The following is a 23,637-nucleotide window of genomic DNA, read 5'->3' as shown; positions in this document are numbered from 1 at the left end:
TTCCTTTCTCAGCACTTGGTGAGTCCACCCCTCTGTTCCGAAGGCACAGTTGCTAGAGATCAGAAACAGAGCAAGTATGAGTCTAATGCGTCAGTTTGTATACTTCACAAAAACAAGGCACTGCTCTGACTTCAGTGTTAACAGGCTTCCTTTGTTGGTGCTGTAAGTATGATGAGTCTGAGAACTGTGGCACTGCAGTTGCTTCATATTTGTAGATTGTGTCAAACAAAAACGGGCATAGAACAATGTCACTGTTATATCCCTGTGACCAAAAAGCATGTTATTTCTGAATTCTTTTGTTCAAGAAAACTTGCAAGTTGTGTACCTTGGACTATCATTCATTTCTCTAAATTTTATGAAGACTGTTATAAATTTATTTAACAATTAGTCACCATTTAGAGAATCCATTTCATCCTCATGCCAAGTTTTCTGGCACTCTTGTTACTGACTCAGTAACACCTCAAAAGTGAGTGTTTGTCAATGTAATTGTTAGAGATTTTCAGAGCAGATATTAAAAATTTACAGCAGTCTCAGACACACTGAATATTATTCACTGCTAACCAGTCAGTCAGTATATTGGTATATAATAATCATCATGGTTGCTTACATCATTTAGGCTGGCAGGGTGGATATACTGTGACATTTCAACCTGCACCGGAGAATGCCTATTAATATATGAAGATGGTATCTGTCCTTTTGGACATGTCCGAAAGAACAGATACCATCTTCATATAGTCAAGACTAACTGGCCATTGACCTCCTTCTTCTGTGCTGGATGCACACGCATTGCCCGAACTCTTATGGGACTCGGTAAAATTGTCTGCCGCAAGTAATGAGTGTAATGGGCAGGGGCACTACGAATGTAGGGTGTGGACATTAAGTTGGGAATGTGGGTCTCATGGGGAGTGTGCAAGGGATAAATTCCTACAGTCACACTATCCTCTGTGCCCTCAGTGGCTCAGATGGATAGAGCATATGTAGGGTGTGGACATTAAGTTGGGAATGTGGGTCTCATGGGGAGCGTGCAAGGGATAAATCCCTACAGTCACACTATCCTCTGTGCCCTCGGTGGCTCAGATGGATAGAGCATCTGCCATGTAAGCAGGAGATCTCGGGCTTGAGTCCCGGTCAGGGCACACATTTTCAACTGTCCCCGTTGATGTATATCAATGCCTGTTGACAGCTTAGGGTCTTGATTTAATTATCATTTCAATGGCAATAAAGCTGAAACAATGATTTTGTTAAATAAATTAATAGTAATTTACAATCTAATTGCAAAAATTTCTTTCTAAAATGTTGCATATATAGCTGGAATACCCTGAGTCCACTGTCATACTTACTAACTCGTGTACTCTTTCTCCTTTCTGAGTGAGACAAGTCCAGATGTACTCAACAACAGATACAAGTGACAAGTGGGCAGCAGCAAAGACTCATGAGTAAAGCCTTCAAACATATGGAGATGGCGAGTTTAGAGATGATGTCATAGGACTCATTTTAAAGCGAGTACATGGAGCTCATTTCTGATCTCTAGAAGTCCCCTCAGTTTGTTGCCACATACGGAGCTGTGTGCTTCAGCTTAAATGAATGGAACACTTTATCCCCATCTCTGGTTCTCTGCAGGAATGGAGGCATGCACACACTTGTTGCACTGCAACCTTTCTCACACAGTTTCTGTTACTTGGTTGAAAAAAATCCTCTTATGCTTACAGCTCCCTTTCTTCAGCTTCATGATGAACTGTCTATAATTTCGTTAAGGGTCATAATTATTATGTTATTTTTACATTAAGTAAGATATTGCACTATATTTGAATAGTTTCCAATTAAAAATAAGGGTCGCTACAATATTGCATTTGGTGAATATTAACTTGTATAATGCTGTTTACTGAAATGTAGATAACATTTTTAATTTTTCTTTAAACTTGAGATGAGGTCTATATCTATTTTCAGTGTTGAGAAAATGGATTGTATGTGGTACACTCACTTCTGATCATGCACACAAACAATAGAGTGAAAGTGAAATATTCATAATGTCCCACATGTCTCATAAACGGATCAAGATATCGAAACAATTTTTTGGCAAATGATAGTATGCAAAGTGGAGAGTATTTCGCCATATAGTTAACATGCAAAACATTTTTATCTACTGCAATATATTTTTTCAGTGAAATAATATAATTACTATAAGGGTACTTGATTACTGTTGAAATGAGAATTAGTATGAATGTGTAATAACATATGTGAAGGAAACTCGTGTTTATTTTTATTCTGTGCATGAGCTTTTCACAAGCTGTTGATCTTACTTCTCCTCAATTGTTTGTTTTGTAATACACTATTTCAGGATTTTGTCACAGATGCAACTGCATTAGCAAGTTAGTGAGATGACATTTTGTAAACCTCGTTGTCCTTTTGGGAAAAAAAGCTACTTTTAGCTTGCCAACAAGAGAAAGAAAAGAGGCTTACAAGAGAGCCAAAAATAAATTGCATCTTCTATTGCAATTTAAACGTAATCCTGTAATCCATTGTATATTTAATAATAAATTGTATATTTAATTGTATATTTAATAATAAACAGACTTCAAGAAGAATATAATAATTCCAATCCCAAAGAAAGCAGGTGTTGACAGATGTGAAAATTACCAAACTATCAGTTTAATAAGTCACAGCTGCAAAATACCGTACTAACGCGAATTCTTTACAGACGAATGAAAAAACTGATAGAAGCCGACCTCGGGGATGATCAGTTTGGATTCCGTAGAAATGTTGGAACACGTGAGGCAATACTGACCCTATGACTTATCTTAGAAGAAAGATTAAGGAAAGGCAAACCTACATTTCTAGTATTTGTAGAGTTAAAGAAAGCTTTTGACAATGTTGATTGGAATACTCTCTTTCAAATTCTGCAGGTGGCAGGGGTAAAATACAGGGAGCAAAAGGATAGTTACAATTTGTACAGAAACTAGATGGCAGTTATAAGAGTTGAGGGGAATGAAAGGGAAGCAGTGGTTGGGAAGGGAATGAGACAGAGTTGTAGCCTATTCCCGATGTTATTCAATCTGTATATTGAGCAAGCAGTGAAGGAAACAAAAGAAAAGTTTGGAGTAGGTATTAAAATCCATGGAGAAGAAATAAAAACTTTGAGGTTCGCCGATGACATTGTAATTCTGTCAGAGACAGCAAAGGACTTGGAAGAGCAATTGAACGGAATGGACAGTGTCTTGAAAGGAGGGTATAAGATGAACATCAAAAAAAGCAAAACGAGGATAATGGAATGTAGTCGAATTAAGTCGGGTGATGCTGAGGGAATTAGATTAGGAAATGAGACACTTAAAGTAGTAAAGGAGTTTTGCTATTTGAGGAGCAAAATGACTGATGGTGATCGAAGTAGAGAGGATATAAAATGTAGACTGGCAATGGCAAGGAAAGCGTTTCTGAAGAAGAGAAATTTGTTAACATCGAGTATAGATTTAAATGTCAGGAAGTCGTTTCTGAAAGTATTTGTATGGAGAGTAGCCATATATGGAAGTGGAACATGGACGATAAATAGTTTGGAGAAGAAGAGAATAGAAGCTTTTGAAATGTGGTGCTACAGAAGAATGCTGAAGATTAGATTGGTAGATCACATAACTAATGAGGAAGTATTGAATAGGATTGGGGAGAAGAGAGGTTTGTGGCACAACTTGACTTGAAGAAGGGATCGGTGGTAGGACATGTTCTGAGGCATCAAGTGATCACCAATTTAGTATTGGAGGGCAGTGTGGAGGGTAAAAATCGTAGAGGGAGACCAAGAGATGAATACACTAAGCAGATTCAGAAGGATGTAGGTTGCAGTAGGTACTGGGAGATGAAGAAGCTTGCACAGGATAGAGTAGCATGGAGAGCTGCATCAAACCAGTCTCAGGACTGAAGACCACACCACCACCACCACCACCACCACCACCAACAACAACAACAACAACAACAACAACAACATGTCAAATTGTTGGTCATACTGCCATAACCTGTTAAAATGATAGTTTGCAGACTCTCTAGCTGTAGCTTATAAGTTTTGCAACTACAAAAATGCAACTGTAAGGGGCTACCAGCATGTAGAAATGCACATGTCTGTAATTAAGTATAAAAATAGGACCATGGGTGCTAAATGTGCATGATGCCACACATTAGTTAATAGTTTGGGCTTGCTGCATGGAGATTGTGGTTTCGTTAGGGTGACTGTAGTGCAACCTATAAATGGATTAGCAATGAGGGTGTCACATGGGTATGTAGGTTATTGGTTCCATACTCTGAAAATATTAAATTTTAAAGTATTCCGCACAGTTTCAACCACACAAATACTAATTAATTTTGGAACAAATGGGTTGTTCCAAACATGTGGAGTAGGAGAGGTGTTGAGATAGGAGATGTAAAGCACTATTTATAAAAAGACTGGTAATTTCAAATCATCATTACTGATTTATATTAGTCTCTTTGTCTTTTAGTTTAGATCTGTATTTATGGAAATTCTTGCAATAAAGCCAAATATCAAAAAATTTAAAGAACTTTACACTAGATTAAAACATTAACTTCAAAACTTTCAGAGCTTTCATCAACTTTAAAATTTGTTCACATAAATTTTAAGAAAACAAATATTCACACTTGTAAACAAATTGAATCACTTGAAAGGTAAGGAATGCAATGGGAAGTAGGCTAATCCTTCTTACAATACATGAACATCAAGTGCCTCATTTCCAAAAGAACTCTGTTTACATGGCAGATTAACTTTAGAGTGGGTGGTCAGCTGGTATCACTCATATATGCCACCTGTGTGGTTGTTAGTTCAGCTTTACACCAACAAAATTTCTGCACACAGTAACAATAGCTAGCAACACAACAACTGTTAAGCACTTGTAATAACCAAGCAACATCAGTTTTATATCTTGGGCCTTAATAACATCAGTTAGCTGATAGTTAGCTCATATAGTTAGCTGATTTAAAGACAAGGCCATTAAATTACACAAAAATATTTCTTAGCCAGAGAAGGAGCTAGAGAAGTTGATTGCCAAATCAACTGACAAATTTAAATATTAAAAACAAACACAGCAAGGAATTTAGTTTACCAAAAAAATTTCTAACTAGGAAAGAAGTTAGGCAAACTCAATCAGCAAATTTAAATATGAATAAACCACACTTCAGCTGCTTGGTATACTGCACTCTTTAAATTTTAGGAGCTATTAACATCATGTTACTTCATGGTCACTGGAACTAAATTATGTCTGGTAATGAGTAATGTGAACTTCACAGAGGTTTGCTTTAGTACAGATTTTTAGAGCAGGATAAATGCTTATCAAATGTAAACCTTTCACTGTAGCTTTCATCATTAGTGCTAGAATACCATTCTCATATACATTAGCCACACTACAAGACCCATCTAAGACACATCTAAAGCTGAGTATGTTGCACACAGTAGCACCAGTAACATTTTCCACTAGCTGTCTGTGGGAACTAAATAGCAACTGTTTTTCCAAAAGTGTAATCTACTCATACAACTGAACCAAGCTAACACACAGCATGACGACACATACTCCACTCAGCTTGGCTGGACCCATCCAGCACATTCAATCACCCATCCACACAGGACAGCACATACAGCGGCTCTGCATATGATTGGTTACACTATGTCATTATGTCTCCACCTCTATGCAGGGAAGCACTCACCCAGCAGTCTCTCTGTCTCTCTCTCTCTCTCTCTCTCTCTCTCTCTCACTCACTCACTCACTCACTCACTCATTCACTGTCTGCCCTAGTCTTCTTCCTCTGTCTGTATGTCTTCTCTCTAGTGCCACCATGTGCACCCTTTTAAAACTAGCTGGTCAGAGTTTCTCTAATATCCAAGCTGCACTTTAATGCAGGATATCGAACCCTGATCAAACCTGGAGCAAGGTTGAATGCACCATGGCTCAGTTATGTTTAAAATACAAGATCATAGAACGAGAGGTGAAGATTTGTGCAGTAGAACATTTGGGAGGAGCAAACGAAAGTGGGATGTGGGAAAAGGTGAAAGATAGGGGCAAAAAGGGAGCAGATTGGATATTTCTGTTACCTGTTGAAGGGGAAGGTCTTCATTCAGCTGTAGAAGAAAGTAGGGTGTTACCAGGCCATAGGTAAGAATGTAAGAGAGTGGTTGGAAAGTGGGTTGAATGGAATAAAAAGTCTTGTTGTTAGCTAACAGCTGGGAGAGGGTTGTAGGCCAACAGTTCCAGAAAAAAAACTGAGATCAGGTGAAGTAATGGCAAACATATAGGCACTGACTACAGATTTGAGAGAAGAGGATCAGTTACTGATAGGTAGCGGAGTAGGTGACAGCCTGGCCAAGAATAGATCATGTAGCATCAGCTATATCATAAAAAGAATAGATTGCTACTCACTGTCAAGATGACATGTTGTGTTGCAGACAGGCATGATAGAAAGGCTGTTACACATAAGCTTTCAGCCAAAGTCTTCTCCAGAAAATAAAAATGTAGACAGATTCATACAAGCAAGCACACCTCACACACACATGACCACTATCTCTGGCTGCTCTGGCCAGAATGCAACTGAAACACTTTGATTGGGAGCAGCGGTCTGGAGTGGGGAAGGAACAAGGGAGGAATAGAAGGGCACAGGTGGGCGGAAGAGGAATCTGCACTGTTTGGTGAAGCGTACGGGATAGGGTTGACAGGTGCAGCATCGGGACATTGTGGTGGGGGGGAGGACAGGGAGCAGAATAGGAGAGGGGCAGAGAAGGGGAAAAGACTGATGAGTGTGTCAGCAGAGACCAGCAGGCAGTGCGGGTGAGGGGAGGTGAATTGTGAGGAGGTGACAGGAGAGAGGGGGCAGAAACAGTTGGGTGGAGGGTGTGGGGACAGTAGGTTACAGTAAGTTGAGGCCAGGATGATTTCAAGAACAGAAAATGTGTTGTAACGATAACTCCCATCTGTGCAGTTCAGAGAAGCTGGTGATGGGGAAGATTCGGATGGCCCAGGTTGTGAGATAGCCATTGAGAGCAACCATGTTATGTAGAGGTGAAAGTTGTGCAACAGGTTGGTCCACTTTGCTCTTGGCCACATTTTGGCAGTGATTATTTATCCTCGTGGGCAGCTGCTTTGTACTCATACAAGTATAAACAGTTGGGCAGTGATTGCAGCAGAGCTGTTACATGATGTGGCTGCTTTCACTAGTGGCCTGGCCTTTGATGGGGTAGGGTGTGCCTGTGACATGGTGGAATAGAAAGTGCTGGGTGGGTGAATTGGCCAGGTCTTGCACCTGTGTCTTCCACAGGGATATGGTCCCTTTGGTGAGGGATTATGATTGGGAATGGCACAGGGATGGATTACAATGTTGGAGAGTTTAGGTAAGCAATGGAACACCACTTTCAGAGGTGTGGAAAGGATCTTCGATATGATGCCCCCATTTCAGGACAAAATGATAGGTAACTAAAGCCCCGATGAAGGATGTAGTTCAGTTGTTCAAGTCCAGGGTGGTGTTTGGTGATGATGGGGGCATTCCTTTGTAGCTGGTTCTTAGGAGTGGTGGGAGGATTGGAGGTATGTGGGAAAATGGCATGAGAGATCTGTTTGCAGACTAGGAGTGGATAGGGCCTGTCTGTGAAGGCCTTGGTCAGACCTTCAGCATATTGGACAAGGGAGTTCTTGTCACTGCAGATATGCCATCCCTGAGTAGCCAGGCTCTATGGGAAGGATTTTTTGGTGCAGAAGGCATGATAGCTTTTGAAATGCAGGTACTGTTGGTGGTTGGTGGGTTTAATGTGGACAGTGGTGTGGATGGAGCCATTACAGATGAGGTGGTCAACATCCAGGAAGATGGTATATAGGGTTGAGAAGGATCAAGTGAAGTGGATAAGAGAGGAAGTATCAGGAGTGACTGGGATAAGTTAGGTGCAAACACCTTACATGCTGCTGTGGGCTTATTTGACATTGTGCAGCATCACAATCAACTCCGGATGAACATGACCATTAGACAAATTAACTTCTTATGTACTGTGTGTGTCCAGTATTTTTATCATTTGTAGTTTCCTAGTTCTTATTAAATGCAGAATAAATTTCAGATGTATACCTTCTACTGATAATGATCACTTAGTTCCTCCTTTGCATGTGTAGATAGTATGCTACTGCACATCATTCTCTGCTTCACCCCAAGAGTCTTGCCAGATTACAAATCCAGACATCTGGATATCAATCCTTGATCAATTCTAAGATGTACAAGGGGCATTCAATAAGTAATGCAACACATTTTTTTCTGAAAGCTGTTGGTTTTATTCAGTATCCCAGTACACTACATTACTCCTCACTCTTTTGGCTATACCCTATTTTTCAACATAATCTCTGGTCAATGTGGCGGCCTTAAGCCACCTTACTGGGATATCTTGTATGCCTTTGTGGTATCACACTATTGGTCGATTTCAGAGGCAACATCTTTTGTCAGCCCTACCAACAGAGATGTCCAGCTGTGGAGCAACACGTTTGATAGTGATCTTTTGGTCACCTTGAATGAGATGTCTGCACATTCCAACATTGCAGGAGTCACAGCTGTGTGCAGCTGCTGGCCAGCAAGTGGGAGATCAGACAGGTTTGTGGGACCTTGTTGTGATAATGACAGATGCTTCGAGCATAAATGACTCAGCATGATTTTGTCCAGTGCCATGTCTCTGTAGACATGCTCCAAGCACCAATGAAGCACCTATGAATATCTGTGAAACTCAGTTATGTCTCTCTGCTTGGAACACACATCTTTAAAGATGCCATTTTGAAGGCTACGCATAGTGCCACCACCTATGTGAACTTAGTTAAAATATAGGGGCTGAATTGGGTTTGTTCCACAATTTCGCACAACAAATTCTGTATTAACTAATTGAAATTGGCCAAGAAAAAACGTATTGTATTGCTTACTGAATGACCCTTTTATTTATTTATTTTTCTTCAATGATTGGTAAATACTTAGCTGCATCAGGTTTTGAAGTTCATGCTAAATCCTAAGTTCCTTTAGAACTGGCTGGACAAGTGACCTCATGGGTCAGAGAAAAACAAGGGTGTATCACTTCCGATAGAACTGTGACTAGTAAATCACTGGAGTGTCAAAAAATCAGCCTTCAGTTTGAGGGAGGTTTCACTAGCATTCATCCCTTAATATCAGTATTATCCCAAGTGGAAGTTTAAGTAATAGTTTATTTAATAAATAATTGGCTATTGTAACATGCTCTCAGTAAAACTTTCAAAATATTGCATGACAAGTTAGTGACACTGTTGTTTAAAAAGTAGTATATATTAGTGTCCATGTATCGTATTATTCTCATTTACTGGATATGTAGACTCTTCAGATAACTGGAAGCTTTTGTTGTAAAATAGCGTAAGGCAGAAGAGTTGCAGCAAAAAGATGGTGATACCTTGGCTTCCCCACCTGCAGCAACGCGTGTTCGTATCTTCTCGCCTGTAGCTGGTACCTCAAGGGACAATGTGCAGCCTGAAAGTAGTTCACAGACTGTAAGTATTTCAAGTAAACTGAATGACTATTTGATAACATAGCATTATTAGCTACCTCAAGTAAAAAAATTGCTGTTTTGTGCTCTGTGAGAGAAACTGATGTTACAGTGTTTGTTTTGGCACACTAACATAAAATGTGTCATTAAACTAATGTAAAAGGTGTCATTAAACTATTTAAGTGGAAACAATGTGAATTCTGCATGTTTATTTACATATGTAAGGTGACTTTTCAGTACCCCTGTTTGTGCAAATGAGATCCTATATGTCAGACAAATTTGCTTCCAAATTCTATGTTCTAAAATTTTTCAAAGAAGAAAAATGGACTACCAATGTCATTTCTTCTTTATATTTGAGAGATTATCATCAAATGGGGTGAAGTTGACCTATTTTGGATTTTAAACTTGAATATTTCTGAAAGCAATAAAATTAATTTGTTATACACATTTAGTTCATTCACTACTGATTGGCAGTACCCCTAAAGTTTCTGCAATGTAGCAATGTGAAGTGTGTCAATTTATGTGTGAAGGAGACAAAGTACTGTCTACCACCACCAGATAGCATTGCTGCTTCTGATAGGTGGCACATTGCAACAGCATTTGTTCCAGCTTGCCATGACACTGGTAGACATCGATAACACAGCATGGAAGCAGACAAGCACAGGCAACAGTGGACAGTGTGGTTTCTCTGAATGGCTACTGCTACTGCTTCAGACATCCACAAGAGCCATATGCAGGGGAGCAGCATCAACTCACAGATTCGTGGTTTGTTGGGTACCAGAGTTCAGAGACAGCAGGGACTGTGCTGATATACACGGAGCCACTGGGCATCCAGCAGCTGCACGCAAACCAAACAATACCCATCATGTCAGTGACTTGATAATGGGGCACAGGCGAATCACGTTTGATGAACTTAAGAAGGTAATATCAAGGGCAACCCATCAATCTGTCATCCACGAAGGTTTGAAGATGAAGGAGGTGTGTGCACAATGGTTGCCCCCCTTCCCTCACCCTTGCGCCCAAACAGTACTGTGTGGAGATATGCCAAACCTGATGCGATTGTACAGCACACATCCAATACAATTCTTTGAGCATATGGTCACTATCATCAAACCACAGTTCTTTGATGAAACTCCAGAAAAGAAATGCCAGTTTATGGAGTGGAAGCGTACTGGCTGTCCTCGTATTGAGAGGTTACGACTGGGGCTGTTTGTGCAGAAACAAACTGTGACTGTGTTTTTGGATCAGGAAGGAATCCTGCTGGTAGGCTGTCTCCCTCCCAATATGACCCTCCAGCTCCATCGACACATTCAACAACCCTGTTACAGAAATGGGGCCATGGTGTTTTGCTCCAACATGACAATGCACAGCCACATGCCAGTCATCATACCATTGCTACCGTGTGTGAACTAGGGTTTACTGAGCTGCCACATTCTCCATATTCACCCGATCTGGCTCCTAGTGACAATGCGCTGTTCAATGCAATGAAAAAATTCATGTGCGGTAAGGAGTTTGCCACCAATGATGAACGGTATACCTTTGTCCATGTTTTGCTGTGCAAATACAAAAGCTACCACAACAATGGCAAAATTGCAATAACATTGATGATGAATACCTGTAATGTAATTTGTATTTGTTTGTTCAGAAAATGGTACATGTGCAAACGGAAAAATTATAGTGTCAGTAGTGTGTGTGTTGAACATTAGTAATAAAATGTTTGGTCTTTGTTACCTTTTGCTCTAACTAACAGACTGCAGGAGGGGGGGGGGGGGGGGGGGAAATCAGTCAACTTCATCCCATGTATTATGTGATAATTGTGGATGGTTTATGACTCTAGAGTAACTTTAATTGTTTTAAAATGTTATCAATAATAGAAAAATAAATTTGGCGTAGTAAGTAAATTTTAACACTAACTTCAGAGTAACATACATAGAAAGTTTAAGGACAAAAAATGTGATCACAAAATTTGCTTTATGGAATTCCGAAGAATCACACACAAAAAACATGTTCACTGTCCATTTAAGCCCTATATGTCACCTTCAAAAGTTTAAAACATCCCCATTTCCTACAACTATTGTGTTTGGCAAGTTTTTTACGACATGTGGAACCTTTTTTTAACTTTATGTCAACTTCATCCCCACAGTGAACTTCACCCCATTCAATGGTAAAATGTAGTAACAAATGTCCAAGTTACATTTCTTCATTGCACCCAATTTACTTTTGTTCGCACATGATTCTTTCACACTGAGAGCTCTTATGAGCTGAACTGTATGATGCAACAAACAGAACTGCACCCTGTGTGACAAGTTCATAAGTTAATATACAGACACTTGAAGCAATGACTTCCTCACTCCACCACTAGACTGTTACACACAGTTATTGTTGCATCCACTGTTCCACATTGTTACTGCATTCATTAGGTCCTTTTCTTGTAGCATTCATGGAAGTTTGTTCATAAAAACACCACTCCAGAAGAGTTCAACTTCACCCAAATTTTCTCAATTAATTAACTTCAGCCCAGTTCCACTAAGAATTTTGGAAATCTTAATGTGTCTGTAAACACATAATTAGAGTATTTTAACTTTTGTTATTGCTCTAGATGTTGTTGTGAAGGATCAATACTTGGCATACATAAGATCAAGACACAAGGTGTTCTATGTCAGCCACACAAATAAAAGTTTTAGTTCATTGAAAAAAGCTAAGGAAACCTGTCCTTCTGAAAATGATTAGGTATTCAGGTAGAGGTTGAGAATATTATACATTCAGCCATTTCCACAAATTATGAACTTTCAGACAGGAAACATAATAACTAAAATAAAAGAATTTTCGTGACCAATGTGTAGTTACTTAACTTAAAATGTTTTTTTAACTTTTCAGCCAACTTCATGCCAGTGATTAGCTTCACCACATTTGATGGTGTTTCAAATCATTTGAAAAATATAATTTGGACTGTATCATTAGCTGTAAACAACATTTATGTTTTGTATCTTAAGGTTTTGTGACAAGCTAAGCTGTGACTTCCTACACCTATGGCAGGGAGTTGAGAACTGTAGGGACTTCATAAATGAATCAGGGGTGCACTACACATCAGGGGCTGCTACCCAGATAGCTGATTTGTGGTGCAATGGCTAGCGATGCTGCCTCTGGATCACAGGATCCTGGATTCGATTCCCAGCTGGGTTGGGTATTTTCTCCACCTGGGACTGGGTGTTTGTGTTGTCCTCCTCCTCCTCATCATCATCATCATTTGTAGCAATGGCTAGACTGGACTGGGTAAAATTGGGACTTTGTACGGATGCTGATGACCGCGCAGTTGAGCCCCCCACAAACCAATCATCATCATCATCATCATCATCATCATCATCATCATCATCCAGATAGCTGACTGTGTGTGGGGCATCGATAAGGGTTTGGTACATTAGGCAACTGTCTGTCCAGGTCAGATAGCTATAGCTGTAAAAAAGCCCAGGAATATTAGTGTAAAGCTGATATTACAGGACACACCTGTTGTATACCAACGGGCCCCAGTGCCCCAAGCGTACAGGCCTGGAACTGCCAACTTTTTCATCAATTCTATTATGAAGTACACCTAACATGTAGGTCTGCACCAGCAACCCAAGAGTACATATTTGGAACTGCAGGCTTTTTACATCGGTTACTTCATTGAGTGTCAAATTTGATATTTTTGTAAAGCCATTATATTTACTTATATTGAAACTTCTGAGAGGTAAAGCTTGATATTTATTAAACAGCTGTAATCAAATTATGTTATGATTATACAGAATTATGGACTAAAGTGCTCAGTGACAATATTATGAAAAGGATAGTTTGCTACTAGAGGAAATGTCACACACAGGCACAGCAGAAAGATTGCTAAACATGTGAGCTTTGTGATGATCTCGTGTGTGTGTGTGTGTGTGTGTGTGTGTGTGTGTGTGTGTGTGTGTGTGTTCGTTTGTGAGTTGTGATTAACATGTGAACATTTGACTAAAAGGCCTTCATCTAAAATAGACAACACACACTTTCTCAGACCAGCCTCAGTGGACAGCCACAGTACTTGTGTGTGTGTGAATTGTGCTTGCGTGAATGCACGGTGTATTGTCTGTTTTAGAAGGAGGTCTTTTGCCAAAAGCTTGCATGTTTAGCAGTCTTTTTGTCATGCCTGTCTGCGACTCAATATGTCCTATTTATGGTGAGTAGCAATCTACCCATTCTATAATACTGTCATTATTCCATTGTGGATTTTCCATTGTTTGATTTTGGATTAAAATGTTGATTTTATGTCATCCTGACGCGTAGACGACTGCACACGAGACTGCTGAGCCTTTTTGGTTTGATCCTTACTACAATCACACATCCAATTAGTGTATTTCTCTCTTGTTTGAATTTAGGAAACCAAATGAAGAACACATTGGGCAACACTGTCTCTGATGGGCCACCTGAATTCGTACACGCAAAGCCCTGATTGGGTAACTTCTTCAAAACTTTCTTAACAATTATTTCACAGCACAGTCTACCCTTAAACACTTTTACAAGCTTTTCAGACTGTTTCTGAGCACCCTGTGTAATTCTTCTTAGATTGAGGTAGTTCATTAAAAGCAACACTAGTTTTGATTGATTAATCATAATAATATGCAAATAAAACCAAAGACACAACATAAATGGAGCATGTAAATAAACACTGGGTGCCAAAAATGTCATTTAGAGAAAATCAGCAAAATGTGTACAGCAGTTATACAAAACAGAAGAAAAGTTAGGGATCACAACACAAACACATAAACTATAAAGGTTTCATGTCATATATGTTTTCTGTGGTATGTCATTAGTTTTATGAACAAAATGACACAAAATTTGAAGAAAATGAAACATTATATATGCAGTGTCTTTAACATAAATAACAATACAAGTGTCGTCATACCCATTTTCACTCATTTCACAAGATTCTCCTAAAACCACTTATTCTCCTCTTTTACAAATGGAATCATTTTAGCTAAATCCTTTGTCTTTTCTTCTGACAGCCTAGTTTCATAGTGTAGTGTTTCCAGCTGCACCAGTTGTTGAATATCAGAATGCTTCATGTTCCTCTCCAAGATGTAATCTTCCTTGACCTCTTCAGTCACATTCAGAGTTGACCAAATTTACAGTACCCCTACCTGTTGAACAGTCAGTCTGATCCATATTTTATCAGCAGCTGATTTAATGTCACAAAAATCTCTTTCTTGTGGAATAGTACCTGTGAATGTTGTGAAATTCAGTGATGAGGCTAACTAAGTCTTTTGGAACTTAACAAACTCTTAGCCTCTTTAATTTCTCAAAATGACCAAAATCACAACTGCAAGACATAAAAGAGTGTTCTTTCACCAAAAACTTTTTTTCTATTTTCATAAAATAATGCTTTTCTATTAGGTAAGCAAATGATTCTATGCAAGTAGTTAATTATAACTTCATAATCAGAACAATATTTTTGTCAGTACAAAATTGATTTCAATAATAAATTAAATACATTGAAACACTTCAGCATTACTTACATTGATACCAAGCCTCATAACAAATGTTAAAATGACATTAAAGTCTGCCTGGCACTTGGGAGCCTCTAGAGCTGGAAGCAAAATATTGTCCTTTTGAGTATATGAGTATATTCCTTTCCTTTGCTGCCTACTTTCTTCCTTTCACTTTCAGTACTACCTTCACCTCTGTCCCTTCTTTTTCATGTAGTTTTCCTTTCCATTTTGCAATATTGTGTATTATTTACAGGTAATAAACATTTCTGTAATGCCGTATTGTTGCAAACAAACCTCAGAGTTACTTCAGTTGTCAGGTATTTGCACTGTGCACGCCAGGAGACTAACAGAGAGTTGGTGCATGACTAATTATTTGAACATTGTCGTTGGTCTTAGACACAAGTGTCATCTTTAGACAGCTGCAAACACTGTTTCCCGCTGTTCTGTTGCTTGTATCAGAGTACATGTTACTAGCCTAATGTGCTGTGCTTCGCCCGTGGAGACTGTGTGATCTGCAAAGATTTTTTTTTTTTTTCAATGTTGTTACACCCATTGTTCATGTGTAAATCTACATATTGGACAAACAGTATACCTAGTCTACATAAACTAAGCCTCAGATAGCTTCTACAGTTAAAAGTGCCAGTATTACACTCAGTACTGAATCCTGTCATCTCAGACAGATATTCTTATACATGGACATTGTATCTATTTGGTCGTTAGTAATGATTAGTTTGCATAGTAAACACAACAAAAACAATCTTATAGACAACATATATTAGGCATACTGAAAAAGTAATGTATTGGAGATCTTTCTTTCTTTCTTTTATTTTATTTTATTTATTTTTTGCTATGCAGTTCTGACAAAGCTAACTCATCATGGTGACTGTTAAATGGCTAATTAAGGCCATAAAAGCATGGCCTTTACAAAATGTACTTCTGACCGAAAAAATTCTTCTTTCATAATAAAATACATTTAAAAAGTCCTTCATCCCCTATCTCACACCCTTAGGGGCTGAATTTCCAAAAACTCTGTAACATATATTTTTCTATTTCTAACTAAGAAGTCAAATACCAGCTCACATAGCTGTAGTTTTAATAATGTGTTAGTCATTCTTTAATAATGATTTATTTTTGAAATAAACTTACACCTACTATTGCACCCTGTTTGGGGTTGAAGTTCCTAAAATGCTAAAACACATGTTTTTATTTCTGACCAAGAAATGAAATATCAATTTTTGTTGTTCTAACTTCATAATTGTCTTAATAGTGACATATTTTTTTTAAAAAACCTTCCATTTCTTATTTCACCCCCTTATGGATGGAATGTCGTAAAAGCCCTTCTTAAACAATGCCTACAGTATAACGGCAACAGTATCTTCAGATTTCAACTTTCTTTCCTTAGCAATTTGGGCTGGATGCTTGTGAGTCAGTCAGTCTGTCAGAACATTGCCTTTTATATATGTACTTAGATTGGTCTTAGTTTTTACAGTGGAATTGCAACAATAACTCATTATTTACTTACATGGCACAATTATTCATGAAATTCTAGTCTAGAGTGATAAATAACACTTTTGACAGCAGTAAATTTTAATGCAGTATTTAATCATTAAATAGTTAGCATGTGATGAGTGAGAGATAATGTGCAAGATGTTGTGCAAGTAGCTTCACCTTTCACTGCATCACAGAATAACTTCCAGCATGATAGTTTTGCTTGCTTAATTACAGTGCTGTATTTGGCAAAGGCCTCCTGACATTTTTCCCACGGTTTTTTTCGTTCTTGCTACTTTGAACAGTCTTCTTACATGCTTTTTTTTTTTGCAATACCACATTGTTGTTCCATCAAGATTCATTTCTATTTGCGCTCTTCATGGGGACTGGACAGTTTTCTAAGAATGAGGTGTCACTTTGTCTGCCATTTCCTCAAGATATTCTGGTGAAGTTATGTATTCAGATGAGTGTGTGTTTAAGGCTTTCTTATAAAAGTTCATCTGTTTTCATAGGAATCCTACAGGTCATGGTATTTTTAACAGCCTCAAACTTAATATACATGTGGTCAGATAAGGATGCTGCAACACCACATGCCACTGTTTAAGATAACTGCCCATTGGCAGGGATGGCAAAAGTTGTGTCAGTTAAGTCTTCCCTTCTTCTGTTCCTGAAGTTAGGTTCCCCAAACCTATTCAGTATCTCCAAATTGCTCTCGAGAAGATATTCGATTGTGTACTCACCCCCGCTGTTGGTGTCACTGCTTCCCCACACCAGGTAGTGTGTTGGCATCACAACCATCGAGCAACTGTTCATTCAGCTATGAGCAGCTGTCTCTCAGACTCCTGACTTTCCAGGAAAGGGGAGTACTGTCCTCACAAGGAAGGTAAGCCTTTGTGCTTCCTTCTTTACAGTTTTTTGTCCTGAGAGTCACTAAGTCTCTTTAGCAAAAGTCCACCATTGACATGAATTATTTTTCATTTTTGACTTAAATGCATGTTCTGGAGGTTTTTAGATATCAAGCATAAATCAATTTTCGCCCAGTTCTTCCAAGGCTGGATACACCTTTTTTATATAAATTGTGATACTGGATCAGGGCCTCATCCATCTCCTGTCTTTCCAGGAGAGGACTCAGGCTAGGTTTGATCATCAGGTACAACCTTGTGTGTGATTACCCTCGAATCCTCCGTCAAGATCTTACAGTTCTGTGCCCATACTTTCTTGAACAGGGTCTTTGGTGGAGCATCCTTAAGAAGTTTTGGTACTCAAATTGATATCTTTGTGATCTTGAGGAATTTAGCTGCTGTCTTGATCAGCTTTGTTGCTTCCTCATGCAGAAATACCTTTTCTGCCATCTCCTTAATCCATTCCACTGTTCCCATTCCATCACTGACGAAGATTAGAGCACATTTGTCCAGACAGACCCTCCTGAATTTGAGGCCTGGACTTGTGTCCCTCCCAATTTTCTCAGAGAGAACCATCTGAACTAGCTCCTCACACTGTGAGGTGATGCTGACCAGTGGTTACACCTGTTAGATAACCACCATCTTAAAATCTCAGACTTCAGTACTGTTTCCCTGCCTCTTTCCACAGCTTTTTCTGAGTTGTTATCTTGTTCATTTTGAAAGGCTTTGTGGGCTTGTCACTGATCAACAAATACATGACTCTCTCCTTTCAGATTGAAGCTGGTCTGAAACAGAAGTGCTTCTACTTCAGAGAGACAATTTTGGAAGGAGCTATTCAGTGGTTAACTTTGGTTTGAATGCATCAGAGTAGTGTTCTGGCACCTTGTAGGGATTTTTTTAAAAAATTGCTGGAACATGTTGCAGCTGAAGATTTAAAGTAGTGCACATGTGATAAATCACAATGTTACTACAATTGCGCACGTACATATGTATGTGTGTCTCTACAGTGTACCCAATACAAGTTGAACTTCATTCTGAGGTTGTGATTGGTGTTGACTGGCTTCTGTTTACAACTGTTTGCTACTTGTCACTGTCTGAGAGATGTACAGCATAGTGAAGATAAGCTGAGCTTCATTCTGAAGCTATGTTCAATACATATCACCTTCTGTTTACAACTGCCTGCAACCTCAGCAGTCTAGAAGCATGGCATTGTCTTGTGTTATGTGTACCAATGAGAAATAAATAATGCAAGGAGTGTTTCAACATGAATGTCTGAATAGTGGGCTTTCGTGAAATTGCGTTTTTTTCTATGTCATAATATATGATGTAGCTGCTGATTGACTGCATGTGTGATACATGCATGGCTAAAAGTTGGCAGTCTTCCAAGCTGACACCTAAACATTCATCCCCTCATGTTCTCCAAGAATTTTTCCTCTTTCCCTTCCCCACACCCTTGTTAGGATGTAGCTTGACACTCAACTTATGTTGGATTACCTATACAGTAGGGACAGACAGTAGCACCTGTTGTTTATGTTAAAACTCGTGGTTTCATTGTTCTGACTAAGACAAATTATGTTTAAAAACTTGAATGTCACAACAGTATTTTTCTAAAAAATGAAATGCAATTTCGATTTCAAAAGATTCTCAAACGTCATTGTTTAGTTGCCTTTCATTTCACAGTGGCAATTTTGCTGCGCATATCAGACATTTCTCTCTGTAAACTAGATACTGATTCTGAGGCCTTGGACACATTGCATTTATGGCTCACAGGAGCACTTTCTGCCAGACTTCAAAACTAAGGCTTTCTAATTTTTTTAGTTTCTATTCCGTTACCAACCAAACTAGTCGATTCTGTGTTATGATTGAATGATTCAATACTTACTTCTCCTGATAACCTTTTCTGTAATTTTGAAATGTGCCCTCCTTTCACTTTGATAGCTACTTATCACTGTCTTATTTACTAAGACTCACAAAAGGCAATTTCATTATCTCCTATGGTAGCCGAGTGAGTGGTATTCACAAAGAACAGTCCCAGCTTAGAAAATGGCATCAAAAACAGCCTGTGATAACAGTTTAAAAACTTTGTGCAGGCTGGTGATAAAGAGTCCATGCAGTATAGACTCATGTTGGAAGTAATTACAGCATTCACTTACTAAAAATTAGAACTTTAATTATTTACACTATTCTGAAGATACCATTTTTAATGGGCTTTCTGTCAAAGTTCAGTGCGAGATAAACCCCAGATTTTCAAATTCAAGTTAATAGGCTTGTTTTTGGCAGCCTCCTTTTATTCATTATTCAAAGTAAAAGACTCGTGTAACAGTTTGTGTGGATAAGAGGATATTTTTGTGTGTATACAGAACTTTCTCAATATGTTGTACATATTTACTCCAACAGTTCTCACGATCTGTGATCACAAATGAGTACTAAGTATACAAGAGTGTCTCTTCAGGTATCTGGACTTTTTTGTACTTTTTTTGGATTCTCATGCCATTCCTTCTACCAAGTACATATGCAGCTTTCTGTTGTTGCTCCTTTGTCACTTATCAGATATTGAACCTCTATCTGCAGTATAATGTGCTAATGTTCCACATTGGATAAATTAAATTGATCTTAATGATGTGTGATTATTCAGTGTCTGGTGGGTTAGCTGACGATTAATGTATCATAACATACAAGGAGCAACTTTTAAAAATGCATGATGTCCACTGGTGGACAAAATTGAGTTTGATATAAAATTGTGTATTTTATGTCCTGCTCCACACGTGCCTACAATCAGATATCGTCAAAACACATTTTAATATCGTCAAAAAGAGATGAAAACTAGTAGATGCAACAAATAGATTTTGTCCCCTAATATGAATGCATCAGACTGCATATAGCCCACCAGATTATTTTATTTGGTTTCATTAAGCTATGTTAGCTATAATGTAAGACTAGTGGACTAAAGTGAAAGCTTTTAACACACCAAAAATGACCAACTGCTATTCATTGTCAGCATTACAGAAGGCATATGTAAAAACTTTTTACTGTTAAGATGGAGTGTATAATAGTGTGTTGATGCATATTTTTCATTCATTTTTGCCTTTTTTGTAGTTAAAAGAGAAAAGAATTTTCAAAGGATGTCACTGATGTGGTTCTCCACATTGAGGACAATCATTTTTACCTGGTAACTGTGCTTTTGGTTGAGTAGAAGAGAAACACTGCAAAATTTCAGAAATATTGAACTCAGATATGTACCAGGAAATGTATGCAGAAGTGGGTGAAACAAGGATTTTGATGAAATGTTGGGAAATATTTGATTACAAGGAAGTGAGTAAAAATTTGAAATCTGTAAATGGGATCAGTGATGTGAAAACAGTTCATTTGAATAAATACATGGTAGGCAAAAGGGTAAATAAGGTGAAAATCAATACTCACCTCAACTACTTTTATGAGGCTCGTGCAAATTGCTTTTTGCTACTAGGCAATTGTGGATAGAGCTGCAGCAAAATAGCAGATAAATCCAAAATGTCATCTCTAAGCAGGATTAAACAAGAAAAGAAAGATGATGTAAAAAACTGCTATGCCTCAGAGTTGGGAAAAGTTGGAGAGCGAATGAAGTATTTAAGTTTTTCACCCATAACCTTGCATGTAACAAACTTATTGACCAAGATACTGTTTGGATTTTGTGGAAGAGGAGCCTGTTTTGGAGAAGTAATGTTAACACTGTCTTTGGAAATGAAGCACATTTATTTTTTGTTTCTGCTTGTGGTTTTTATGTGCATTTTTGAATATTAAGAATTGAATTTTCAAAACAGAAAATATAATTTACCAGTTTTATGTTATTGAAAACTAGACAAAATACAGTATGTTGAAATAGGTTACAGCTAAAGCCATATTGTCCAGTAGAACATAACAAACCACATTTAGTCCCTCACAGAAGTCCTTGTATATTGAAAGTAAAATAAAAAAATTGCCTTGTAATAAACATATTTTTATCAGTAGTCCTACCTGAGTATCTTGTGTAAAATTCAAAAAAATTAATAGAGTTCTTTAGCGGCATACATTTTTTTGCTTCTCCCGAAAATTTTATTTTTTGTGACATTATGCATTTTGAAAAGGTGCTCCTCATGTGTAATTTAACGATGACATACAATTTTCAATTGGAAAAAAATATGTTGAGGATAAATATCCTAACTTACCATTTTTCATGTTGAAGGCAACCAGCTCATCAATGTTGACAAATCTGGAGAGATACATTGGTCCATACCTTTTAGTATGCATCACTGCAATTAATTAAGAATTGTTTTTTGGCCATATAATGTCTGGATAGCTTTACCAAATGATGTATTAACTGCAGAATGTTGTGGTTTGCTTCATTTATCCAAGTTTATCTAGTTATTCACTGTAGGATATTTAAAGATACTGCTGCTCCAGAAATATCTAACATGGGCTATTATCCTTTAAGTGCTGAAACAATATGTTACATGTTATGTATGAAGCACTTTCTGAGTTGCTTATTAAGTACAGATAAATTCTCATTATTGTGAATGCAGTATGTTTTTTTTTACTTTACAGGGAGTGAAACAACCACCCAAAATACTGATATCATCCATGAAAGTAAGTAGCAGACTTATATATGTAAAGTGTGCTTTTAATTCTTCTCCAACACATGCAAGGGAACACAGCTGTGACCTATTGAATTAAATTTATTTCAGGACAAGCGTGCATATGTCAAAATGATCATGGACCTGGGTGGCATTGTGTCGTATAAATCTGTCTTTGATCCCACAACAACGCATCTCATTTGTTCCAGGCCAGGATGGTATAAAAAGACAGCATGTTGTAACCTATTGCTTTGTATTGCATCTGGGAAATGGATATTACACAAGAGCTTCATAGATGCAAGTTGCCGAGCAGGTACTTTTGTTGAGGTAAAAGAAACAGCATTTTCAGCCACTCGTTTGAAATAATAGTAGTTGGAAGAGAATTTATATTGATCCATTATTGTGTGTGTTCCTCGTAATCTGCTAATCAGCATGATTAAGTAAATATATCTAAAAACAAAGATGATGTAACTTACCAAATGAAATCGTTCACATGTTGATAGACACACAAACAAACGCAAACACACACACACAAATTTCCAGATTTTGCAACCAACGGTTGCTTCATCAGGAAAGAGGGAAGGAGAGGGAAAGATGAAAGGATGTGGGGTTCCCCCTAAGGTAAGTCCTTCCGCTCCCAGGATTGGAATGACTACTTACCCTCTCCCTTAAAACCTACATCCTTTCGTCTTTCCCTCTCCTTCCCTCTTTCCTGATGAAGCAACCGTTGGTTGCGAAAGCTGGAATTTTGTGTGTGTGTTTGTGTTTGTTTGTGTGTCTATCAACATGCCAACGCTTTCGTTTGGTAAGTTACATCATCTTTGTTTTTAGATATATTTTTCCCACGTGGAATGTTTCCCTCAATTATATTCATATGATTAAGTAAATAATAATACATGTGTTAGTTTATTTGTAGTGGATGTCTATGCAACAAATTTTTACTAGATATTGAGAATGAAAAGCAGCATTTTTTTTCTTAATTATTATTGTGAAGACCATTTAGATAACTGTCCATCAATAACATACTTAGAGCTTTGTGACTTTCCTGTCATGAAATCAGTGTGCTGTGTGAATGTAATTAGGTTGAATTTTTCAGGTAACTTTTTTAAGTTTGACTGGAATCAAGTACCTGAATTGTAAACTATGTTCAATAGGTTTAACACTGCTTTGAAAGACATTGTAAATACACACACACTTGGAGAATAGTCTCTGGCCACTACAGAGAATATCAGGGTACAAACTAGACTTTTACAAGAAAATAAATAAAAAAGACTGCTCATTGGGGAGAGTGAGATCCAGGCAATTATTTGACAATAAAGGTTTTGGCCTCCTAGACTTGCACCATTGGAATGAAAACTACAGCATTCCTCTAAGTACTACCAAAATAACTTACTCTTTAAGTGTGTACATAAAGGCTTTTTTTTCTCTCAGTCCAGGCAAGATGAACATTCCTCCAGAGTGTTGCAAAATGCTCATATTAAAGTACAAGAAATACTTCCGATAGGTGAAAATATTCAGATATTAGTGGACAACAGTAGATGCATTCATAGAAAAGTGCCCAAGTTGAAAACTTATAGAAATCACAAAGCTCTCTTTGTGAGTAATTGACAGTACTCAGATATTTGGTACAAACCACTAAAACAGTCTCC

The 23,637-nt window shown here is 38.0% G+C and overlaps 1 protein-coding gene across 1 annotated transcript in view; it reads left to right on the top strand.

Moving 5' to 3' along the window:
- LOC126428383 (DNA topoisomerase 2-binding protein 1-A-like) overlaps nucleotides 1-23,637 on the top strand; it is a 67,719-nt gene that overhangs the window by 3,209 nt on the left and 40,873 nt on the right. The window contains exons 4-6 of the mRNA XM_050090308.1: nucleotides 9,378-9,512; nucleotides 21,960-22,001; nucleotides 22,100-22,315. Coding sequence (XP_049946265.1) covers nucleotides 9,378-9,512; nucleotides 21,960-22,001; nucleotides 22,100-22,315 — 393 coding nt within the window. The remainder of the gene's footprint in view (nucleotides 1-9,377; nucleotides 9,513-21,959; nucleotides 22,002-22,099; nucleotides 22,316-23,637) is intronic.

The sequence above is a fragment of the Schistocerca serialis genome, chromosome 12 (assembly GCF_023864345.2).
Source record: "Schistocerca serialis cubense isolate TAMUIC-IGC-003099 chromosome 12, iqSchSeri2.2, whole genome shotgun sequence".
Lineage (NCBI taxonomy): Eukaryota > Metazoa > Arthropoda > Insecta > Orthoptera > Acrididae > Schistocerca > Schistocerca serialis.
Note: the sequence above shows the minus strand (reverse complement) of the source record. Positions and strands in the feature narration are given on the sequence as shown.